The 18,549-nt window shown below is 44.8% G+C and overlaps 3 protein-coding genes across 4 annotated transcripts; 1 reads left to right on the top strand and 2 right to left on the bottom strand.

Annotated features, from left to right (window-relative positions):
* Positions 1–1,116: 1,116 nt before the first annotated feature.
* On the bottom strand, positions 1,117–9,379 carry p3h1 (prolyl 3-hydroxylase 1). Its single transcript, XM_027024027.3, has 15 exons — positions 8,869–9,379; positions 7,879–8,031; positions 6,968–7,157; positions 6,749–6,880; positions 6,408–6,547; positions 5,975–6,064; positions 5,825–5,877; positions 5,595–5,716; positions 5,357–5,511; positions 3,306–3,401; positions 2,979–3,129; positions 2,644–2,773; positions 2,466–2,541; positions 2,170–2,310; positions 1,117–1,905 (listed from the first exon to the last, which is right to left on the bottom strand). The coding sequence occupies exons 1-15, from the start codon at positions 9,325–9,327 to the stop codon at positions 1,285–1,287; spliced, it is 2,709 nt and encodes a 902-aa protein (XP_026879828.3). The 5' UTR covers positions 9,328–9,379; the 3' UTR covers positions 1,117–1,284.
* A 905-nt stretch (positions 9,380–10,284) lies between these two features.
* c22h1orf50 (chromosome 22 C1orf50 homolog) lies at positions 10,285–15,221 on the top strand. 2 transcript variants are annotated; one of them, XM_081705080.1, is made up of 6 exons: positions 10,285–10,500; positions 10,617–10,668; positions 13,295–13,410; positions 13,509–13,595; positions 13,762–13,893; positions 14,354–15,221. In XM_081705080.1, exons 3-6 carry the CDS (start codon positions 13,336–13,338, stop codon positions 14,537–14,539), a joined length of 480 nt encoding a protein of 159 aa, XP_081561206.1. In that variant the 5' UTR covers positions 10,285–10,500; positions 10,617–10,668; positions 13,295–13,335; the 3' UTR covers positions 14,540–15,221. The 2 variants fall into 2 exon arrangements, with proteins under 2 accessions (XP_081561206.1, XP_026880765.3); XM_027024964.3 differs by lacking the exon at positions 10,617–10,668.
* On the bottom strand, positions 14,918–18,513 carry ap5b1 (adaptor related protein complex 5 subunit beta 1). Its single transcript, XM_035520357.2, has 2 exons — positions 18,059–18,513; positions 14,918–17,970 (listed from the first exon to the last, which is right to left on the bottom strand). Exons 1-2 carry the CDS (start codon positions 18,200–18,202, stop codon positions 15,316–15,318), a joined length of 2,799 nt encoding a protein of 932 aa, XP_035376250.1. The 5' UTR covers positions 18,203–18,513; the 3' UTR covers positions 14,918–15,315.
* Between the last annotated feature and the right edge of the window lie 36 nt (positions 18,514–18,549).

Below are 18,549 nucleotides of genomic sequence, written 5' to 3'. Positions count from 1 at the left end.
ACAAACATTTGGTGTGACCCCCATACAAACTTTGGATGCTTTCTCAATGCAAAGAGTCAGAAGTTACTAATGCAGTGTTGAAGGTCGCCTGCGTCTGCTAGCCGAGCAGCTGTTAGCAGGTTGCGGAACAGCTAACAAACCACTAAAATAACCACCACTATCGCACTATCACAGAAACCATAAACCATTTTTTTGTTTTGTGAACGGGAAACCTGCTTTTAAAAAATTCAGTCAATAGCAATTTAGGCTTCAGTGGTCAGAGGGGGTATTGATTAAAAAGGTCATTTAGTGTGTGTTAAAGTCATGTTAATACTGACAGAAATGTCTTGGCTGATTATCTGCCGTGCTTTCAGTCAAAGTATCTCTACAAATCGATACGTTGAAACATAACCCAAACATATACAAGTCGTGTTGGAAAATTGCATTTATTCTCTCAGCTGCCTATTATTCAAAAGTCATAAAGTCGACATCTTTGCGGCGTTACACTGCAGCCAGCGCGATCGTGCCGCTCTCTCCGACAGTTCTCACGCACGCACACGTCAGGTGGCCGTGACATGGGTCAGGCGCGGGCTGGACGTTGACCGGCTCCCCATGCTGACCTCACACAGGCCGCCAGGGCGATCGCAGTTTGAGACCACACCAGCTTGTAAGGGTAGCAAAAATCCCCTCTGAAACACACTATCGCTTATCAGTCTATCTGCAGACACCAACTGTTCTATGCTGACTATATTTGGCAACATATATACTTAAAATGGTCGGAGGGGACCCACTATTTACTATAAAATAAAATTGGTATACTATGAAAAAAACGGTACACAACAATAAAAATCTAATCTGATACTGAATTCTGAACTGACAGTAACACCACACAAAATAAAACTGAGGACGTGCAGCATGTTGTACAGTTCAGTGCAATGCCAGCTAAACTCTGCCCCCTAGTGCAAGCTGAAGTTAGTGCAGGCTCGCCCCATTTAGCTAGCTTCTGACAAAATAATTCCATCCAAAATGGTTTCACCAATGAAAAATCACACAAAGTGTCAAGGTGTCAGACAAAAATGCACCTAATGCTTAGATGACAATGTGTCATCTTTATGTAATATAAGATAAACATAAAACTCACATGACATCCACTTTATTTCATTGAGTGTGATGAGTCATCTATTTCTTGTCAGCAATCAGACATTTTTTGTTCAGCCTTTGTTCAGATCCATCACACAGGCTTAAAGTTATTAATGCAGTGAAAATATATAAAACAGACATTAAAAAATAACTCGTGCCTCAGGCTCACAGCTCCTCCTTATTTTGATGTGCGTCTAATTCGGAGTCTTTCGCCTCTGAGGTCTTTGGTTTACGCTGTTTGCTTTCTGTGCCATCCACAGTTTGTTTTGACAATACATTTCCTGTCTTCTTTGTGACTGACTTCTCTTTTTTTTCAGACGTTTTGGCCTTGATTTTGTCAGACGTTTTGGCCTTGATTTTGTCAGACGTTTTGGCCTTGGTTTTGTCAGACGTTTTGGCCTTGGCTTTGTCAGATGACGTTTTGGCCTTGGTTTTGTCAGATGACGTTTTGGCCTTGGTTTTGTCAGATGACGTTTTGGCCTTGGTTTTGTCAGATGACGTTTTGGCCTTTGCTTTAGGTGCTGCTTTAGCCTTCGACTGCTCATCTTTGTTGAGGCCAGAGTTTGTATGAGCTGGTCCATCGTGGTGTTGCTCGGCAGTCTGGCTGGCTTGCTCCTGAGCGGGCGTGGTCGTCTGTTCCTCTGTGGGCGTTTCTGCCCTGCCTGGCTCTGGTGTTGTCACGGGCTCTGATGGAGTGTCACCACTGCTGGTCTGCGCTGCTTCCTGGACGTCTGTAGACACTATGCTGGAGAGCTTTCGGAGGAGCTCCTGAGTCTGAACGTCTTCCTGAAGATCCCAAAAATGTTAAAACAAAATGTTAAAGAAATCCCAGCTGTAACTCTTTATAAATGTCAACAGAATCAAAATTACTTAATTACCAAAAAATCCTCAGGACTGCACAAAAACTGGCTGCAAAAATCCAATGAAACCACAATAATAACAAAAAAGTCTTATTTCATTATTGTTCACTGTATTGCCTCTATAATGCACCATAGTATGAACCCCACGGAGCACTGCCACAGGATTATGACAATTACGATAAACGCTTACCTTCTCATTGAATCGAGCATCCAGAGTGAACCAGAGAGCCACAGCACACCTCTGCCCTTTGGTTACTGCCCTAACACCATGGGGATTGTCCTTAGCAGGGCCAAACGCCACGACTCTACCACACTGAGGCCTCACTGTGGCCTGCGGACAGGACATGACTTCTCCTTACAGGCTGACTTTATAAGGTTAAACAGATTATATGCAAATTAGCTAGAAGCAACAATACTCAACAGTGCCCCACACTGGTCAATGTATACATTTTTAAAACTCATTCATTAAAGTAAAATAAATCTTACTGTGACTGTTTTGCCATCTAGTTCTGAGAAGATGAACTCTCCGCCTTCAAAATCATCATTAAGATAGAGAATGGCACTGAAAACAAAACAGGATATATCTGTATCTATTAATCATGTACTAAAAATCAAAATGGCTTCACAAATGTTCCCACAGCGTGTTCCGCTGTTATCAGCCCACCTGTAGTCTGGGTGTGAGTACGTGGGCAGATCTTTGATGCACTCGTTGAGTTCTGAGATGAGCAGACAGTTGTCGGCATGTACAGGATCACGTACAGGATCACTCCCGTTCTCTTGCTCTTCTTGCTTCTCTAAATAGGCAGTGACAATAAATGCTGAACATACCTACCAACCGTGTTTCACACACGATGGACAATGTTCAGTAAACGATCAGGAAGTCATGCATGTGGTTCCACAGAACAGCTTTGTGCGTAATGCAGCCACAAAGAGAACCATGTCAGCAGATATGGACCATCAGGTGTGACGTGAAAACGGTTCGGCGAGAGCTCGGCTCACCGTGGACAACAGAGCGACACACCAGGTGGGAGCTGGAGAAGTAGAGCGGCGTCTCCAGACTGAAGTATGACGCCACGGCTCCACGCACCTTCTCGCTCAGATCGAAGAACAGGCGTGCGCTCTTCCACGGGAGCGTGCCATCCTGACCGAGCTGCGTGGCAGAGGTCAGAAGAGGTCAAAGAGGTCAGAAGGTCAAACACATAAACATTCTCCAACTGAACATATTCTCGAGGGAATACAAAGCTAAACAGGAAAGAGGACCATACTTGATGGAAGAGACCTTGGATATCTGCAGCATGCGTGGCTGACACGTTTGTTTGGTCTCACCTGGAGAGCCTGAAGGAGGCTGACTTCCTGGAACATCTCCCGTGCTGAGTGAGGATTAGGCTTGGCTCGGTAGCCATCACCCACATGCACCACTGTCTACAGGGACATGTACAGACAAAAATCATACTACTGTCCTGTGGATTGTAAACACACATGACAAAGCTACAGATTTTCTAGTAACATCTCTGCCAAGGATTCATGTATAACACATACACATATGCTAAAACACCCTTTGTACTAGAACACAAAATATTCCTGTCAAAACACAATACCTTTCCTGCTGCTGTGCAAAACTGTGAAGGTCAACACAGTATAGTAGTCCCAGCTCTCGCAATGTAAAGGACAAGATGTGTTATAGTACAACTATCCTTAGATGCAATGCAATGTTCCCTATACTCCTACACTATACATGTAAGGGTTGGCACCAGGCCGAGGCCCCCTCCGGCCACCAGAGGGAGGCCTCGAGTCAGGCACACTACTAATTAGGCTTGCTGCCCAACTGTTGGGCTAGATCTATAAAAGCCCAGTGACCCAGTCATTCAGTGCTGGGTCTTTGCCAAAGTTCTGAGCCCAGCTCCTAGCTGGTAACTTCGGGTATTGAGGTCTGTGAGCCCATGTGCTACACTTCATTTCTTCCCTGCGAGGGTGTTGATGTTTTTACACGTTCCCTCCCCTCTGCAGTTTTCCTCTCTCAAGTCTGTCTCTCTCCCGAGGCTTCCCTTAGCCATTCAAGTTCCTCCCCATTTTCTGGTTTTGTTTGGGAAGTCTTAGTTTGGTTTTCCCCAGTGCATCGGGGTTGCCATCCTTCCCATGGTGTCCTTTGTTCTCCCTTTTTCCACGCTCAGTGTGGTGTTTAGTTTTTCCTTGTTTCCTCCTGATGCAAGATCTAACTGTTCTGCACACGGGCCCACCATCATTAGAGTGTGGTTGCTCACCCAGTAGTCTGTTGGTGTCATCACCCATCTGACCTGGGTCCACGTTACAGTATAAACACATGAGCTTGTTGGATATACAGTTCCAAAACCTTAGACGTTAATATAGTCGTCCCCCTGTCCCCCTACAATTAGAACGGCCTCCACTCTTGCAGTAAAGCTTTCACAAGATTTTGAAGCTTGTCTGTAAGGATTTGTACCCATTCAGTACAAAAAATGTTCTAAAGAACATTCCAGGCTCACATCCACATCTGACACTCCAGTTCATCCCAAAGGTGGTCACTGGGTCGCACTCAGAGCTCCATGCATGACACTGGGAGATCCTCCACACCAACTGCTGCCCCAAACTTGGAAGCACATATTTGTCAAAAATATGTTTTTATACTAGATCATTAGCATTGCCCTTCACAGAAACCTGTGGGTTAGCCTGATCTCTGAAAAACAGCACTATATATTCTGGTATGTAGTGTTGTCGTGGCAGACTCATCCACCAGACTCTGGCAGGATGGTAAACACATCCTCCGCCCCACTTTCGCCGACTCTTGGCACTGCGAACAGGTCTGGCGCTGATGTTGCAGGGCTGAACTTTGCCATGAGGGATGCACAGAGGGCAGGTGACTTTTACAAGCTAGATGCTTCAGCACCCCACGGCACCTGCTCGGCGAGCCTGCGTGGTTTTCCCACGCCACAGCTGGCTTCCACTTGGCCACAACAGCACGTCCGGTTGAGCGGGGCGCATGGCAGAGATTTCGCAAAGGGATCCGTGGTGAAGGTGGAATCCTAGTGCACTCTTTAAAGTCACTGAGCTCTTCGGTGCGACCCATTCTGCTGCCAGTGTTTGTCCATAGAGACTGCATGGCTATGCACTTGACTTTGTACATTTGTTAGCAAGAGTGTCCACATACTTCTGGCCCTATAGTGTATGAAACCCCTTGTTACATAAGTGTCTGCATTATTTGTCTTATAGTTTTGATATTTCTGTTTTGGAAACTTTTTCCACTCCTCATGTAGTACTGAAAGCACATCTACATATTTCCATTTTGTTGTGGTACTAAAAAGGAACCGAGCAGCCCGCAGACATCCCACAGCTATCGGTACCCTCAACAACTAAACGCTCACGTTGGACAGTCGGTGTAATTCTCCACATTCGTCGTCTGTGAGGATTCCATCCAACACGACTCTCTGGGAACCGTTCAAAGCCTCTGTTGTCATGGACACCGCCGTGCCGTTGAGCGCCAAGTTACCTGCTAAAGCAGAAGCCGACGGGCTCGTTCCTGAAAACAAACAATGCGATCAGCATGAAGCGTCTGATGTATCGCTCGTCTCAGCTTCCGTGATGTCATTTCGCTTTGCTCACCATCGTTAACTATCTTGGCAATGTCTGTTGATTCCTTGGTCTTTTCCTCAACTAGCGTCTCAATCTCTTTCATCAGATTGCCAATCTCCTCTGTGATCCGGGCGGCTGTCTCTTTGTCAATTCTGTAAACGACAATGAGAAACAACTTCCGGACAAACTTTATGACATTTGATTAAATGTGTTACATTTAAAATTATACATTAAGTATAAATGTATACTTAATGTATTACTTTTGCTTATCCCTGAGTTTCTGAGGCATAATCTCTTCAGGGGTCCAGGTGTCCTGAAACAGGCACATACAGGGTCACTCAAATGAGACAGCTCAGATTATTCCACGACAGCAGATGCAGAAAAATATGAATCGCGCTCGTGGGACTTACCGGATCAACAAACACGATTCCAAAAAATTCGTAGCCGAAATAAAGGAGTTCTTTCTCAAGTAAGGACCTCTTGATATATTTCTGAACTTCCTAAAGATGGAAAATAGTGCACACATATTTAAATTGCCATGAACTATTGTTTTATATACCATAATATGCAGAATCAAAACAATATCGTCGGTGCAGTTAGAATGGAATGTCTCACATTTCTTGAAATGTGTTTACTCTTATGTATAACTATTAATGATATAAATATAGTATAATATAGTAAAATATTACTCGTTATCATTTTTAGAATATTCCACATACGCCTCCTGCTTGTGGTCTAAGAAATTATTTCTGCCAAGCAAGAACACATAAATTGGCCACAAGAGCACGACGTCTCAGGGCTCCAGTTAACCAGAGAAGGGTGGCAGGGATGTGTGGCACGTACCCCTCTGGGTGGGACAGACACTGCCTTCTCCTCACCCAGCATGGCTGAGTAATACGCCAGGTTCTGCTTCATGACCTCATCGTCAGGGAAGAACAGGAGGTAGGTTTTAGCGTACTCGATGGCCTTTTCATGTTTCTCACCTGGGACAGAACCACACGGCATGTAGAGGGTGAGTTTCCAAGCAATTATTCAAACTCACCCCATCAAATATGACATCCGCTTACACTGAAGGCATAAACTGGGCCGACTTTCTGCACAGCAAAACACGGATGGAGAAAATTCACACATCCTTTAAAGAAAGTGATAAACTAGTCAATGGCCCCTTTAAGTAAGAAACGTACTGTTGTAAAAGGAGAACTGGAGGTAGTTGAGGAGCGACGGCAGGAAGTCGTCGAGGGGCTTCTCTGTCCCGGCAACGGTAGCCAGCTGCACTGAGCAGCTCTGCTTGCAGTGCAGGACATGCAGGTAGTGATCTGTAACGCAAGCATGCCAACAGTTAACCAGCAGTTACACAGCGAAGAACGCCAAACGCATCCACGCCGTGAGGCCGTGCCGCTTGCCTGTGATAGCCTGGAAGAGGTCGACCTTGTACTCCATGTAGTTGTAGCCATCATAGTCATAGGCCCCTTCGCACAGCACCCGGCACTCCTCGTCAGCGGAGAAATACTCCTCCAGCGCAGCCTCGAAGTGTTGGGCTGCTGAGGCGAAGTCTTCGGCGCTGTACAGCCTCTTGGCCTCCAGGAACTCCTCCTGGAACAGACACAACAGCATGCTGCCGTCATAGTCAGCCGAGGCCTGCTGCGGTGTGGATCCAAGACTAAGATCTCTGCTATCAGGGACCGAAACAGGGCTGGAAACCACACGTGTTCTCCACTTAACAGGATCAGTTTTTTTTAGATAAGGGTTGAATGTGGATTCCTGGTGTGAAGCATTCTTTCTACGTAAAAGATTTGGGACCTCTTTTAGTGTCCGATAAATGCTGCCTTAAGATTTAATGCATACATGCATACAGGGTCTTAGGCCAATCAGTGTAGGGACAAGATAACCTTGTTTAGAGATAGATAACCTTGCTTAGATATTTCATTTGACCTGTTTGGTGCCAAAGGGTCATGGTTTGATGGTTTCTCATGGTGTTGGATGGAGTCATGGTTTGATGGTTTCTCATAGAATCATTCTGAAAGTGTTCTACTTGATACCAGAGTGCTTCAAATCAAGATTTCTACCAAAAACAGTAAACACTAACAAGACCAAAAGCCCTTGAATTATACATGTGCAAAACAGTCCTAATCTGAGAAATGAACTGTTTCTTGACCTCTGGGAGAGCTCTGTATGTGTGTGTGTGTGTGTGTGTGTGTGTGTGTGTGTGTGTGTGTGTGTGTGTGTGTGTTTGTGCCTGTTAAGGTGCCTTGCTCGTGCGACAGCAGCAGAAGAGGGTGCCGTTTCATACACTCATCCATCTGCAGTGTCTTACCATGTGGGGTTGGGCCTCCAGGTCCTTGAAGTCCTTCTCCTGCACGCCAGCCATCAAACTGTAGTACTCCAAGTTCTGACGCATCTCCATGTGGTCCGGATTCGCAACATAGAACGTGTTCGCTGCAGCCACAGCCTTGTCAAGCTTGTTTATCTGTTTACATGGAGGTTACAAATCATTTAAGTCATTGAGAAAGTATAAAACCCTAACACATAGGTTATATCTAAAACATGTCTGCTACGCTGTAGTCACTATTAGTGCAACTACTGCAAGCAATACAGGTCAACACAATGTCCTTATAGGTCTTAATAACTCAAATACTGAATCATACAAATATTCCCAAACACTTTGGTTGCACACCGATAGACTATTCTGTTATTTCATGTTTATTACATAGAGCTATAGGTTAAACCCACCCTAACCCTAACCCTAACCATTCAGCTCATCACAAAGAACATGGCCTAAGGTCTGCCTGTAGAACTTTGTCGTTTATATCACGTATGGTTACCAAACAAAACGCACGTCCCCTTGTCTGAACCGGGAAAATACATTTTTAACATTGAATCTACATTTTTAATAGTTTCATTAAAGTTGTTTTAGTTGACGAATGCAGGAGAGCGCCGGTATTTTGGAGGAATCGGTCGTAATGTGTCTCGACATGACCGTTTGCTCCGCCTAAAGACGTGGCAGAGCTGCCTGCTCTCAGGGGTGGGGGATGTGGATGCTATGCTACGGTAATTCCTAGGTTTAACATACCAGATGAGACATTTTTAAAATGTGCGTTTATCACGTGAAATAAACTACATTTCTAATCGTCTTCCCTCGTCCGCAGACGCATCTTTATATAATTTAACTGGGTGGTGTTAAAGTTACGTGATGCAGAATTAGTCCACACAGTGACTTTTCTAACCCAGAGGGCTGCAGTGATTTCACTGTTAAATAAGAGTTCAGACTAGTGTGTAAAAGCGTGCAGAACTGTTAAGAGCTTACCTTAAAATAAGCAACTTGCAGGTAATTATAAGGAGTCCTCTTCCTGAACTCAAGTTCTACTTCGTCACTAACTTTGTGTAGAGACAGTGGTCCCAGCTTCTCAGTTTCACACGCAGTCACACACTCTGCCCGTTTTAATAGCCTCTGAAAAAAACCCAGATCTTCCAGTGGACCGGCTCCTGGGACCGGTACACCCACACCCGGTACGGGCTCTCCAACATTGCTCTGGTCCGCACACGATAACCGACAGCGCGTCCTAACTGTGCTAACCGTCCCCTTATTCAGTAAAGCCCTTTCCATGTTCAGGATGACCGACAACCAGTCTTGTTTGTAGTAGGATTCAACGGCGTTATCAAACAGTAAATCATACGGCTCCAAAACCCCACTTATCTGTGGGTCACATAGTGCGTCGTCCAACACGGATAAAGTCAGAATAACTAGGATCGATGCTGCCCGCATTTTGAAGGTCCGGAGTTCCGTAGGAGACTTGAGGGCTCATACGCGGGTTTTACACGGTTAAAACGCTGACGTAGGATGAGCTTTATTGTGTGTGTGTGTGTGTGTGTGTGTGTGTGTGTGTGTGTGTGTGTGTGTGTGTGTGTGTGTGTGTGTGTGTGTGTGTGTGCGCGCGCGCGCGCCAAGTCACTGGTAAAACACATTAAAATGTATATTTCCACTTCCATGACTAACTGGTAAGACATTGTAGTTTGTAATTTGTAAATAATTCCCAATCAGTGAAATGAAGCAGAAATATGGATTATTGGTCACATCTATTGAGGAAAACATTCAGAATTTTCCAGTCATGCTGACATACAGTATCTTTCTGTAGGTAACATTTTCTGGTAATAAAACCTTGAAAGGGGGAATTATATCGTTGTAGGTCTGTTTTCTTCTAATGTTATATGTTGGCCAGCCACATTTAAAACATCTCATAGTGATAAGGCTGAATTCAGTGGATAGTAATCGAATGAGGCTTAAATACAGAGTTAAATACAGAGTTCAATGAACAATATATAGCTAGGCCATATTCAAGGAACATGACTGATAAAATGGTCTGAACTATTTTATTTTAGTTAGTATTTTTTTTTACTGTTAGTAAAAACCACTTTCTGTTTTCTTTCTACTGTTTTCGTGTTTAAAGCAAAACTGTTATTTGTTATCGCAGAAGTTTCCGCTGCGACATCTCCTACACTTCCCAACAGCACTCACGATGTGTGCCCGAAGATGCCTGACAAGTATTTTTACGTTTTACAAAAATTAATGTATACATCTTTCACAAACATTTTCCTCAAATTATATATGTAATAATAACAAAAATATAACAGATATTTCATACAAATTTAAATGGCATTACTAAAACTGTTACATATCTAGACAGGCGTTTAAAACACCGATATTGAAAACAAGTTATAGGACCTCGCCGAACAGCTGCAGAGACCCTGCGGGATCTTACTTCTCTGATTATACTTTTACAGTCATAAACATTAAATAGCTGCACATCCAGTAATGAAATTAGAGTAGAAAAAACCGGAACGCTTTCTTCTCAGAATCAATTAACCTCGCGAATACAAGCTACAGTTGTGTAAATGGAGCGAACTGTCGGTTTACCCAGTCAAGCGGACAGACCCACCGGTAAGAGGAGACTATTATAGCCTAATGTTACACGTTACAGCCCATCATAGCATATATATTCAGATTCAGATGGGGACCGGAAGGTTAGGAAAAAAATCCTGTGATTGTTCCTCCAGTTGTGCGTCGGTATTGGCATAGGGCCGCTAACCTGGGAACCTGGGAACCAAGGTAGTACACACAGTCAACCACATCCCAACCAGTAAGGCCCACACGACCAGCGACAGCTGTACCCACTGGCACCAATCACGTGACATAATAAGGGACATAATTAAGTGGGATGGAGAAAGGCGGGTCATTAGTAAAATGAAGGCAAAGCCAGAAGAAAAATTTAACAACAACAACAACAAAAAAGGTATGCTCAGAAGTAAAGGAGGAAGAGAGGGACTACACATGCGGGAACATGCGTAGATGCAGGGAAAGGGCATCCAGTCGTCGCTTGGAAGCTGCAGTTGTGGGTGCAGGGAGGGAGTTCCACAAGTCTATAACCCGCCTAGAGAGCCGAGCCTCAGGTCTGATGCGATCCAACCTGGGCTTAGTCAGTTTCATAGAATGTCCCCAAAGGCCTGGTAGGGGAGCTGGTGTAAATAGCTGTGTAAATAAGTTGGGTCAGGTCCAATCTTAAGCGTGAGTATGAGAACATCCCTAGGGTTTCAAGCCTAGTGCCATAGTCCTTGCCTCGCATGCTGCATACCATCTTAGTGCCCACCCGTAAAACGTGTTCCAGGGCCATTTTGTCCCTCACGAGACAAGGTGGATTCACCTGAACGCGATATTCCAGGTGTGGCCTGACAAACGCAGAGAATATCCTAACAAATATGTCACTGGTGATTTTACCAAAGGCCCTACGAACCGTCCATAGAACACATGTGAAGCCTGGTTCTTTGATCTGGTTGACGGAGGGGACTGTTCCAACTGTTCCAAGATGATAGCTTGTTTGCAGGCAATTTGGGACCGACACTCAGTACAGAGCACTTCTCCAGGTTGATTGGCATCTCCCATATCTTCGACCAACCCCAGAGCCGATCTGGGGCACTGTGTAAGTTAACTCCCCCCCCCCCCCCCAGGCTTGTCCATAGGAGCCCATAGTTTAAGGTCATCTGCAAACAGCAGGGATGACAGATCCAAGGCCTCAGGGATATTATTCACATACAAGGAAAACAGTATGGGCCCAAGTACAGACCCTTGAGGGACCCCACTAATAACAGCAGTCCTAGGTGACATGCTAGTGCCAACATGAACACACTGTTCTCTACCGTCGAGGAAGGCCGAGATCCGGTCCAACAACCTGCCACATATACCAAAGGTTCTCAATTTGAAACAAAGTCTTTGATGTGGAACCTTATCAAACACCTTGCAGAAGTCTATAAAGACTACATCTACAGCATGGCCTTGCTCAACCATGTCGGCTCACATCTCCTTGGCAGACAGCAAGTTCGTCAGGCAGGACTATCCATTCTGAAAACCATGCTGAATATCACTCAGTAGATGGTGCCTAGTTAGGTAATCCTCCAACTGCTCACGAACAATCCTCTCCATTAGCTTGACAATAATGCTGGTCAAGCTAACCTGCCTATAGTTCACCGGCTGGCTTCTCTCACCTTTTTTGAAAACTCGGCAAATCATAATTTCCCGCCAGACCTTAGGTAAGGCAGCGGAATCGAACGATTTCAGATACACTGCCGCCAGAGGAACGCACAGTTCAGATGTCAATTCCTTCAGGAGTTTAGGATGGAACCCGTCTGGCCCTGATGCTTTCAATAGATTCAGTTCCTGTAGAGCCTTGAGCACCCTACCATCTAAAAACTCCACACTACAAAGTGAGTGATCTGCTGGCATGAAAGCAGTCACAATATCTAATGGCAGTGGCGATTCCGATACGAAAGTAATGGCATATTGTTTCCCCAGCACACTCGCCTTTTCGAAATTGGTAATGACTGGGGTGTCATCATCACCCAAGAGAACTGGAATAGAGTCCACTCTGCCATAATATAATATGGCCTGTTATAGCCTAATGTTACACATTACAGCCCATTATAGCTTATATATGGCCTATTATAGCCTGATGTTACACATTACAGCCCATTATAACCTATATATGGCCTGTTATAGCCTAATGTTACACGTTACAGCCCATTATAGCATATTTATGGCCTGTTATAGACTAATGTTACACGTTACAGCCCATTATAACCTATGTATGGCCTGTTATAGTCTATTCTAGCTAGCTGAAATAGCCACCCAAAGAACTAATTTCGTAAGATGGCTAGCTAGGTGGCTAGAATGAATCCCTACATAAGTGGGCTTCTCATGTGAAGATATTCACCAGTGAATAATGACTCTCCCACACAAGAGGTGCTAGCTGGCTATCTTAGCTAGGCTAGGCTAGTTGTTTTTAGCCGGTAGCATAACAAGAAGAAACCTTTAGCTGGTCGGTGGCGTTTCGATTAGATTTAGCTAAGGTTCTTATTAGTGACAGGACAGGAATGTGCTTATATCCAGACTTTATTATCCTCATTATTCGAAACATTTCAGTCCAGTTAAAAGTTCAGTCTAGAGTTGATTGAGACTGTTCCTAGAAGTTAGACAACAAGATGTGACTACAGTATCGAGTTATTTTTTTCATACCAACAATGTGACACAGGGACACACATTCTTCACATAGCGATGCCTCTATGCCTGCACTTGTGAAGACAAAATCACCTTCATTAATGCTCAAAGTTAACTTTGAAATAAGATCATTCATGTTTAGGGCATTGCTGGTATTCACCTGTTTATCATCTTGTTAAAATTCCAGTCACTTTGGTGGAAACCAGTAGGAACCCAAGTGGTATAGTTATGGTGAGCCCCTACCAGACCAACAGGGTTGGAGATCCCATGGACCTTGTTGCTCTGGCTCAGCAGGTCCAGAAGGTGAGCTGCCTTATGATGGGGTGGGGGGGGGTTGTTACTTACTTACACGTTGGTCTTTCTGAGTGGGTTTTATGCATTTTTTCCTTTTCTTTCTTTAGGGAGATGAACTTATCAGAGCAAATGCTTGCAACAGGTTGACTGTCATTGCTGACCAAATAAGATGCCTGCAGGAAAAAGCAAGAAAGGTAAGATTTTTATATACATTTTACAAACAATGATTTAATACAATTACCTTACTGCCCTGTCTTTTTTTGTTGTTCACAATTGTGATTTTTTTCCCCGTTCTATTCTCATATGAGCCAAGGCTAAAATGGTAAACTGTATTTTGCATTATACTTTTCAATTCCCAAGGTGTTGGAGGATGCCAAGAGAGATGCAGAACTGCACCATACAGCCTGCAATGTTGTGAAGAAGGCAGGTGACACGTACTACCTGTATGAGCGTGAGTCTGGACAGCGCTACTTCTCTATTCTGTCCCCAAAGGTAACGTGCTAACTGTGCTGCTCCTGAAGGTTAGGCATTAGTTAAAGGGAAAAGTCACCCAAAATCACATCTTTAGACACATCTTGCAAATTTTATAGATCTATAAAATAGGTTTTTGAATCAATGTTTGCAGTTTAAATATTTTATTCATTTATTTTTTACCATGACAGATTGGTAAACTAAATTATAATCAGATGCATTTATCACTCTGGGGCATTTAGAATTAGTTCAGTAAATAATTAGATGGGAACTTTCCCTTTAAGTAATGTCAAGAGTGTTTCTTATATATCTGTCAGATCTTTAGAAAATACAAGAATGATCACAACTTTAACTGCATGCATATACATACCTTCGGCATTTTCAGCAAACTGAACATAAACGCAGGTAGAACTATGCTGGTTGGAGTGGAAGATAAATGTTGTTATAAAGTCCATTTACTTATTTTTTTCCTGATGTTTAGGAATGGGGTCCTAGTTGTCCACACAAGTTCCTAGGAGCATACAAACTACAGCACGACATGTCATGGACTCCGATAGAAGAGCTTGAAAAGAGGGATGGTGAAATGAGTGTAATGGATAAGTTACTGGACAGTCAGGCAGCTCTGCCTACATGCACAGGACCCAACTTTGAGGGTCTTTCAAAGTGAAGGGACACTGATCTCATGATTGGCTATTATAGAGGCCTCGTGGGCTTATGTGAGGTAGAAATGCTGTACCTGGCAAATTAATATTTATTTAATTTTTGGAATGGGAATTAACCTTTTATAATCACATTATCACTGTAAAAACATGGCAGATAACTGGACCATACCATGAAACTGTCACAAAGTCTCTAAATATACCTAAAACAACTTAATACATTTATATTTAATTTAATAATTGTCAGACCAAAATAATCCTGTTTTCTAATTTTGAGTCAATAATTTAAAAAAAAAAAAAAAAAAAAAAAAAAAAAAAAAAAAAAAAAAGCATGTACTGAGATCTCGCAGCCTGAGCTAGGATATATTTATCATGTCAAATGCATATGCAGTGTGTAATTACATTTTATTACATCATTCATGACTTATTTCAGTATACATGTCCAACAGTACATAGTTTTGCATATATCTAAATTTGACAGGTCTCACAGGACTTAGGAAAGAAGTTGGGAAAGTATCAAAATATAATTTGTAGCTACAATTAAATTGTGATACAAACATGATAAAACAGCATATTTATTAATTAAAATCCAGCACTTGGCTATAATACTACAATAGTGCACAACAGCACTTCTCCTGGACTGCGTGTTTACTGCTTTCTCTACTAGGACAGGCCTCACCTTTAGATTCTTTTGCTAATTAACAGGCCTCGTATGCCTTTAAAAGAGGCACAGTGTCTGGATACTCCAGCATCAGAACTGGTGAACAGTTACAAGTCCACCCAACTAGCTGCTAGCTGGATTTTTGGAAAGGGCGGTTATATTTTGCAGGTAGGAGCCGATATGCGGCAGCAGCTCCCAGTTGTCTGTTGCGATGTGAATCTGACAGGCATCCTCGGCCTGCACGATCATCAGCAACACATGACACAGAGGCGGAAGAAACGTGAAGACTTTCCACACGCTTTGGTCCCATGTCTCCGCAACCAGGTAGTCCTCAAAATTCCCCTTGATCAGATCGGCTAGGGCATCACTTCCAGTCTTAAAACAAAACAGGCTAGTGGCAGAGCTACTGGGTTCCCCTGAAGAAGTGGATTTCCAAATGTGATCAAAAACCTCCTCCTTGCACTCACGCGATGTGCCTAAAGGCAAAGGCACTGGGAGGAATATTTCTGGGAATGAGACGTCCACGTCGGGCATCTGCGTGTGCCAGGACAGGCCGTCTTCCGTCGTGAAGATGGCGCTAAGCCGTAGGCTGGTGGGGAACGGCTGACGTAGCTTTAAACTCAGCTCAACCACAGGGGGTTTCCTGTCCCTGAACAGGCATGGCACGTGGATGTCGCTGACGTCTTCATAGTGGGAAGTGTTTGTGTCAAAGTGCAGGCAAATTGTGAATATTCTGTCAAACCTAGGATCTGTTCCCTTTGCGTGGGTCAGACTGTACCGCAGGGTGAGCTGGACTGCACAGCCTGAGGTTTTGAGCTGCTCTTGGTAGAGCTCAAACAGCCCCTTCTCATGCGGGGTCTTCAGTGTCTCCGTAACAGTCTCTTCGCACCGAGGGATGTGCTCATGCGTCTCGCTGAGCTGCAAGACGCAGCCGTCGGTCTGATGGACATTCAAACAATTAGTGAGCCCCTCGCTGTCAGCCAAGATGGCCGACCATGATCGGACTTTGGTCTGCCTTCCCTCGGGACCTTTGGCGAGCACTCCCGCAAGCTTCGCCCAGCACAGGTTGGTTGTCAGCGTGTAGTAAAACCGTGCGTGGTCCTGAATGTCTGTGTCCTCATAGTTCCTGCTCATGTGCTGCAGGAGGTCAGCCATCTCTGTGAACATTTGGCTGAGAGTGGGGTGCTGGAGTAAGTGGCGACAAACTGCGAGAATGCTGTTGCCAACCTGCCAGCTCCGCCTTTCACAAAGGTTGGAGTTGATGAGGATGTTGAGGATGAAGACAACAGTACTCCTCTGACCAATCTGACTTTCCTGCGCCGCCCGTCCCAAGACTTTAAGGTGCCAGCTCAAATCCTGCAGTGTCAGCTGCAAAAGCGGCATTTCCACAATGGACTTTTGAAGCGCTCTTAACAGCTGGACTGGCCAAAGACTTTCTGCTAAGCACTCCTGGATTCGGTCCACCAAGTTGATCAGATGTGGAGCAAGGCGACCATGTCGTAAATACAGCTGGCGGAAGCTATCGACCAGTTTCTCTGAGAACCTCTCCATGTGGTGGAAGTGCGTGAGGAAAATGAAACTCACTCTGAAGGTGGTCACCACCATCTCCTTGCTCCCGTTGTTTTCCACGATTTTCAGCAGGGCCATCAGATGATTGAACAGGTAGGTGAGCCCTCTGTCCTCATCTCCTCCATCAGCCTCCAGGTGAACCAGGGAAAGGAGGTGCATCTGGCAGAGCATGGTGGTGCTGTCTTTGAACACGGTAGGCAGGAGTGACAGCGTGAGGCGGGGGGTGACGAGCACAGGCAGGCCCTCCTCTCCACTGCTCGAGATGGGCCTGTTCTCAGGGAAGTGGAGAACACAGTCCATGTAAAACTGCTTGTCGGGTTCTCCCAGCAGCGGATGCTGTGCCATGCTCACAAGACGCTTCAGTAAGAAGTTCTCGTCCTCGGTGGTGAAGAGGCTGTCCGTGAACGTCCCCTTCATCAGCAGCGCTGCGTGCATCAGCTCGACCTCCATCGTTCCAAAAAGCCGCAACAGCTGAGACTTGAATATCACCGGAGGGACGGCTGGTATCATGGCGACTACCTCCACGAGTTCTCGCAGCACGGCGGCCTGCAAAGTGGGAGTCATCAGGTAAGATTCCTCCAAGAGCAAGGACAGTATGGACTTCAGCTCCTTGCAGTCTAGCGCTGTGGGCAGCTGTGGAATGTGGCTCATACTACTGAACGGCAGCGTGCATAACGGCAACTCGGCAGACTTCCAAGCAAAGCCTTCGTTTCCGCCCAAGACACCCCTGAGCTTTGCATTATCCACATCATTTTGTAGTGTCAAGAGATGAATGGCATTCTTGAGGCCCCGAGTATACAACATACAGTAGGACTGATGCAAGGCTGTGGTTTCCTGTTGCTTTAGGTAATAAAGTGTCTCTAATTTCTGCGAGAGAAGTCCAGGGTGACAGAATTCCATTTCTCTCAGACAGTCGCAGGCAGTGACCCTGAGGAGGTGGAGGCTCGGCCCACCTGCGTTGTCATTGGTGTCCTGAATAATACTGAATAGGAAGTTTGTATAGTCCTCTGCTGCTTTTGCTTGGCTGTCCAAGCAAGATGTGCATATTAGTATGTTGGTGATAGCCAGTAAAAGATGGCACTTAAGATTGACAGATTTCTGTGGAGTCAAGGATAGAACGGACATGAGCTCCTGGGCCGTCCCCTCTCCCACTGAGGTGGTGGCGCAGAGAACTGTGGGATACTCCAACAGCAATTTCAGTAGGAGTATCTGTGAGAGGAAAAAATAAGCAAATAAGAAACTATTTCTATTTATTTGAGAGTGTGTGTGTGTGTGTGTGTGCGCGCATCACCGTTACCTTTTTGTAGTCATTTGGCTTATCATCCCTCAGTTCGTCGAGAAGCTCCGATAAAAAACTGTCAGGGGTGGTGCAGGACAAAAACTGGGACGGACTCAGTAAAAAAGCGGAGATTCTTTGATCCCAAGAGTTTCTAGTCGCCATGGCAAAGGTTAAATAACTCCGCTCTAAGGCGTGAGGGCTGAAGCTGTAGGACAAATATCAAAGACGTTTTCTTTCAGGTAAACAAGTCTTGTTTAGCAGCAATAACACTGGCTATCTTATCCAGCTTCAAAGCAAAGAGTGGCAGAGAATCTTATATAGCTACAAGACCAATTTTACATAGTTATCAAAAGGTTTATACTCGCATGCAGTGGATGTGGACTTTAAAAACCAGCACGAATTAGTGTGTTCCTGCCTCACATTGCAGGAGCCTGTATCCTCTAACCCATTACGCCCGTCATGTGGCCACGAAATGTCACATGACGCGAGTAACGAGAAGTGGAACCGTT

The sequence above is a fragment of the Electrophorus electricus genome, chromosome 22, assembly GCF_041902795.1.
Source record: "Electrophorus electricus isolate QZ-2024a chromosome 22, ASM4190279v1, whole genome shotgun sequence".
NCBI classification, from domain to species: domain Eukaryota; kingdom Metazoa; phylum Chordata; class Actinopteri; order Gymnotiformes; family Gymnotidae; genus Electrophorus; species Electrophorus electricus.
The sequence above is the reverse complement of the archived record's forward strand: the minus strand, read 5'-3'. Positions and strand labels throughout refer to the sequence as shown.

What these genes read in the sequence shown, in the direction of transcription:
- p3h1 (XM_027024027.3), bottom strand. Translation starts at nt 9,327, where the DNA reads ATGCGGGCAGCATCGATCCTAGTTATTCTGACTTTATCCGTGTTGGAC. An exon ending in TGGAGGCCCAACCCCACATG is followed by an intron (nt 7,158 to 7,878) that starts GTAAGACACTGC and finishes TGTCTGTTCCAG; the next exon opens with GAGGAGTTCCTGGAGGCCAA. An exon ending in GTGTCGCTCTGTTGTCCACG is followed by an intron (nt 2,774 to 2,978) that starts GTGAGCCGAGCT and finishes CTGCCTATTTAG; the next exon opens with AGAAGCAAGAAGAGCAAGAG.
- c22h1orf50 (XM_027024964.3), top strand. Translation starts at nt 10,455, where the DNA reads ATGGAGCGAACTGTCGGTTTACCCAGTCAAGCGGACAGACCCACCG. An exon ending in TCAAGCGGACAGACCCACCG is followed by an intron (nt 10,501 to 13,294) that starts GTAAGAGGAGAC and finishes TTAAAATTCCAG; the next exon opens with TCACTTTGGTGGAAACCAGT. An exon ending in TGCAGGAAAAAGCAAGAAAG is followed by an intron (nt 13,596 to 13,761) that starts GTAAGATTTTTA and finishes TCAATTCCCAAG; the next exon opens with GTGTTGGAGGATGCCAAGAG.
- ap5b1 (XM_035520357.2), bottom strand. Translation starts at nt 18,202, where the DNA reads ATGGCGACTAGAAACTCTTGGGATCAAAGAATCTCCGCTTTTTTACTG. An exon ending in AGCCAAATGACTACAAAAAG is followed by an intron (nt 17,971 to 18,058) that starts GTAACGGTGATG and finishes TTCCTCTCACAG; the next exon opens with ATACTCCTACTGAAATTGCT.